Here is a 5,239-nt window from a genome sequence, read left to right on the forward strand (position 1 = left end):
TCAAAAAGTATTTTTTTCAAAAGCACTTCTTAAAATAAGCTGATTTCTCTAGCTTGGCCAAACAGGCTATTAGCTACACTTCTGGGTCTAGCAGGCACATATTTTCCGAAAGTATTTTGCAGTATAAATATTCTTTATTTGCCAAAAAAAAAAAAAAGAAAGAGAAAGGACTAGATTAAAGAATAAAGATAAAAAGTGGAAAGAAAAGCGTAGAATGGGAAACAAAGTGTAGTAGTAAAATCTTTTTCTTTGTACAGAAAAGGCGATCAAATCAAAACAAGCTATAATAAAAGAGAAAAGCTGTGGAAAAATCCCTTGAAATATTCATTGAGATTGAAGAGAAAACAAAGAGAAGTGACACCCCTTTTGATCATTAACTTTTACAGAACGATGTGCACAAAACGAAGAGTTTGGCAAGTTTTCGGTCTAATAAAGCTGACGTCTTCTGTCGTGCCACCATCTCCACCTATCAACCAAAAAAAGCAATAGGAATAAAGCTAAGTCAAAGACATTTAAAGATTTGATTTGATCGTACAATATACATCCTTAAGTAAAAGGGGGCTTGGTTGTTACTTTGGAAATAATAATTTGTTTTAGAAATTTATATGTTTGGATGATTTGAAATCGCAAGCTAAAGCAAAAGTGCTTTACCCTTCATGTAGTGTACAAATTTATTTACACGATCAAGTATTGTTTAAAAAAAGTGTGGTGGAAATTGGCGAAGGGTGACGTACCAGTAGAAATCCCATCTGGGTCGGACTTTAGACATACGGTTTTGGCCATGCGGGTAATCGGATACAGCCCGCTTAGTGTTTTGGAAAGCACAACAACCAATGGAGTAAATACCAATGAGGAAGACGAGCATGACAATGTTAAGAACAGATATCTTTTGCCAATCTCTTCTCACATCTTCAAGAACTCCAGCTTTGCAAGAGTCACATTCATAGCACAGCAAATTCGGGTCATTGTTCCAACGGTAACAATCCGGGTCCTGTGACAGTGTTGTCAATCCATAGTTGCATGCTGTTGGTGGCTTGCAACACCCTGACTGCCATTTCACACAACCAAATATTTATATAAAGATAAATTTCTATGATATGAATTAATTGATAACCTGAATAACTATTGTAACAATTTATAATATGTTAAACTGTATTAATTGTATTAAACACTTTGCATTTTTTATACGTGTAGCTTAAAGCAAAAAAAGAATACACTGATCATGTTGTTGTTTTCCTCTTTCAATCATTTAAGGAAACTTCCAATTGCAAAATATATATGTCGTCTTTTTAAGAGTTTGTTGAAATCATGATAATTATCCAGTCACATACTGTCGCTAAACTTGGTACCTCTGGTCTAAAGACATATCAGCAAAAAATGTGAAATGGTAATTGGTACTTTTTGTTCCTTAGAAAAATGAAGCTCTTGTCAAAAAGATTAAAATTTTGCTAAAGGAAATAGTTGGAATTTAGACGAAACACATGTGAAAGAAAATACAATTAAAAGATAAATTTAATGTATATCAAATATAGATGCGTTTAAAGAAGCAAACTATTTAATTAAGTAAAATGTGGACACATTTTTGTACCCTTTTGGAGAGTTGAAGTATTATTCCGTCCCACAACATTAAACCCCCCCCCCCCCCCCAACTTCCTTCTAATTTGCAAACAGAGAATCGCCTACCAAGAATAAATCCTCCTCTCCTCACCCTCACCCAGAGGAGGGGAAGTGACAAAAGCAAATAGTAGTAGCAATAAATTAAAGAAAGAGGTAAAAGCTTTTTCTTCATGACTAAATGATCTTTTCCAACCAAGACAAAATAAAAACAAATAAAGAAAGGATAATTTCATTTGTCTCTTGGATGTACTATCCTCTACTAGTTGTCTTAATATACAAAGTTGTAATTTATTGATTAAGAAGACACAGCCACCCTTGTTTCCTCTTTCTTTTCTAAGTTACACAATTCCTTTTTTTTTTTTAAGAAGTGAAGGAAAAGGACACTTTCATAAACCAAGTTGAATTTTAGACCAACAAGTTTTCATAAACCATATGGAGTATTAGAATTAGACCACCAAATTTGTCAAATAATAAAGAAAAAACACCTGTACAAGTAATAAAAGATTTACCTGAATAGGAGTCAAGTCTTTGGTAAGATAATCAAATGGACTCCAAGTAATAACAGTAGCACAAGTCTTGGAACCCAAAATACAAGCCCTAATAGTCATCCAATATTGAGGATCCTTAATTCTCTTCTTCAACCATGTTGAGTAATTGTCAAGATGATACTCTTTGTACACTTTCCCAGGCACATCCACCACACCACCTTGGCTTGTTACCACAAAACCAAACACAGTTAACCCCATCAATGCCCCTATGAGGAACAACATGACAAAAAGGTATAGCCAAAGTGCCCATGCAACATGGAAACAAGCTCCTATGAAACCAGCCAATGAAATTATGAGGATTATGAAACCTAGAAACAAGAGTGGTGTTTGGAGGAATTTTTCACATGTTGTACTGCTCCTTGCCATCCATAATCCAGCTCCTATTATTGGAATTGATGCTAACAGTGTGAAAAGATTCAAGAAACCTATCACTGTGTTGCTGAATCTATACATGTTCTTTTAGCTACTTAATTCACTAGCTTGTAAGTTTTTCTCAAGTGTGTGTGTGTGTGAGTTTTTGAAGGAATGTCTTAAGAGTTATTAGTACGTGGGGGTTGGTGGGGTTTCTTTATGGTGTTGGGTTTTTCTTTCTTGTGCTGGCTTGTTCAGCTTACTTTACTAGCTTTAATTTCAAGGGGTGGCAAATTGTTTCAAATAGAAGAACCTTATGGTCTTGAGTATATATGACCATGCATCCTTTTATTACTTTACGGGGAATAAGGAATATTTTTGTTTGGATAACAGTGACTACTGACCAAGATTTGCATTTCTTAGCTATGAAGTAAATCTCAAATAGAATGTAGTGGTAAATAATTGATAAAATTGTCAAATTCTATGTGTGAAGAATCTGCACTCAGAGACACCGAAAAAGTTCGAACCCTTACATTTTGTTAATGGTGTTCAAGATACTTTATAAACTTTGTTGTTAATTTGTCGTAAAATTGCTCATAGTTAACAATATATTTAATAATTTATTGGTAATTCGTTGCTAAGTAGAATTAGCGATGAATTTCGATGTTTAGCTACAGAATTTGTCTTTCACTAATTCATGTGACTTATACACACCGTATGTATAATTTGATAATAGTTCACCAAATGTGTAGCTAAATCAAAAATTATTTATATGCTTGTTTGATCAGTTTATTAACTTACCCAAACACCCTCTTGGTCGAGCATGCACGCATTCCTAAAGAGGAAAGTACAATACTTGATCAAGAATTCAATTTTCTTTCAAGGATAAGCAAAGCTAGTATACAAATAAGTTTAATTATACTAATACATTGCGATTTATACATAATCATCTTACTAATAAGTGTAATAGTCGAACGCCATATACTTCAAAAAGTTATCACAGACCAAAAAAAGAGGATATATATATTGTTGTTATTTTATTACGCATTTTTTTTATGGTACTAATATATCATCTCCTATTGCTTTTTTGAGCCGAGGGTCTCCTGGAAACAGTCTCTCTACCCTTCGGGGTAGGGGTAAGGTCTGCGTACATATTACCCTCCCCAGACCCCACTTGTGGGATTATACTGGGTCGTTGTTGTTGTTGTTGTTATTACTAAGTAACTAAACGAGGAGATAGGAAGAAGGCATCAATTCACTCAAATTGTTCAAAGCAAGGAAAGCATAAGGGACCATTCAGTCAATTCAAAAATTAAAAGCTAGTAATAAGGGGCCCCATTATTGCCTCCTTTTTAAAAGCATAATGAGAACTAGAATTAGCCCTACTTATTTTTGTATATATCCAAGTGAAGTGGGAATGGAATAATTCAAAAATAAATCTCTCTTATCTTCTCTTTGCCTTTGTTTTCAGATTCTGGTTCTCTTTTTCAGCTCCACTAATTCTTAGGGCCCATATTGTCGTAGAGAATTGTTTTTATGTAGTATTCCCTTCGTTCCAATTTTTGACTGGGCACGGAGTTTAACAAAAAATGAAGATTTTTGAAATTTGTGGTCCTAAACAAGTTCAAATGAGGCCCAAAGTATTTGTGTGATTATAAAAATTTCTCATTAAGGATAGAATTGTAACTTTAAGCTAAATTATTACCAAATTTAAAAAAGGTTCATTTTTTTTGGAACGGACCAAAAAGAAAAAAGCTTCAAGTATCTATTGAATAGAGGGAGTACTATATATTAAGCTTTTCTATAGTTTAGTCAAGTAAGTGTACTCAAGGCTGCAAATGGTGGATAACCTTTTTAGATATTTAAAATTTAAAATATATATTCTTTTAAGCTTTTGATGCCAAAGATCCTTTCCGTCTATTTCCTAACACCACCAAGTGTTTCATTATGATTATCGAGGAATGTAGTTAGGAAGTTGCGAATTTGTAGCTTTTTAAGTTTGAGCCTTAGAAAATGAAAAACATCTAAGTAGAAAGTACTTTACCCATTTATTTTTAGAAGTTATGCAAGAAAAATAAGTAAAGTTGATTTTTTGAAAAATTATAGATTTCTATAGAATGTCCTAGCATAGTATTCTTGATATTTATCTATTAGACATATCTAGATGTTCTACAATGTTGTGGAAAGATAAGGTTATCTAGTAGACATATCTAAATATTCTAGAGTATTGTTAGAAGATAAGGTTAGCTAGAATTTTTCTTGTACATTATTTAGAATTATATCTAGAATCATCCATAGACAAGTATAAATAGGGGGTGTCTTATTCATTTGTAACCAAACCAAATTCAAGAAAGTCTTCTTCAATAACAAAGTTCTCCTTTCAAAAATCTCTCTTCTCTTTTCAAGCTTCCTCTTCTTTAGTTGAATCCTCCAATCTTATTTAACGATCTTGGGCTAGCAGAAGGTTTCCAAATAATACTCTTCTGCTGATATTCATTACATGGTATCGCAGCCATAAGTCGACTTCTGGATTTCAAGGTCGGGTTAGTGATTGATTCAACTGATTTCTCTAAATGGATTTGGGTGATCGTGCTAATGGACTGGGGATGGAGTTATTGAACCAATCCAAATACAAGGTATAGAAGACTTGTATGGAGTCATATCTTGTTTGTAAGGATTTGTGGGAAGTTGTCAATGGAAGTAACACAAGTCCTCCTACTGAC

At 33.5% G+C, this 5,239-nt stretch overlaps 1 protein-coding gene across 1 annotated transcript; it reads right to left on the reverse strand.

The window, feature by feature from the left end:
* Window positions 1–303: 303 nt before the first annotated feature.
* LOC104242270 (tetraspanin-6) lies at window positions 304–2,821 on the reverse strand. The gene is made up of 3 exons (XM_009797298.2): window positions 2,127–2,821; window positions 735–1,048; window positions 304–466 (listed from the first exon to the last, which is right to left on the reverse strand). Exons 1-3 carry the CDS (start codon window positions 2,616–2,618, stop codon window positions 427–429), a joined length of 846 nt encoding a protein of 281 aa, XP_009795600.1. The 5' UTR covers window positions 2,619–2,821; the 3' UTR covers window positions 304–426.
* Window positions 2,822–5,239: the final 2,418 nt, after the last annotated feature.

Source organism: Nicotiana sylvestris, chromosome 5, assembly GCF_000393655.2.
Source record: "Nicotiana sylvestris chromosome 5, ASM39365v2, whole genome shotgun sequence".
Classification (NCBI taxonomy): domain Eukaryota; kingdom Viridiplantae; phylum Streptophyta; class Magnoliopsida; order Solanales; family Solanaceae; genus Nicotiana; species Nicotiana sylvestris.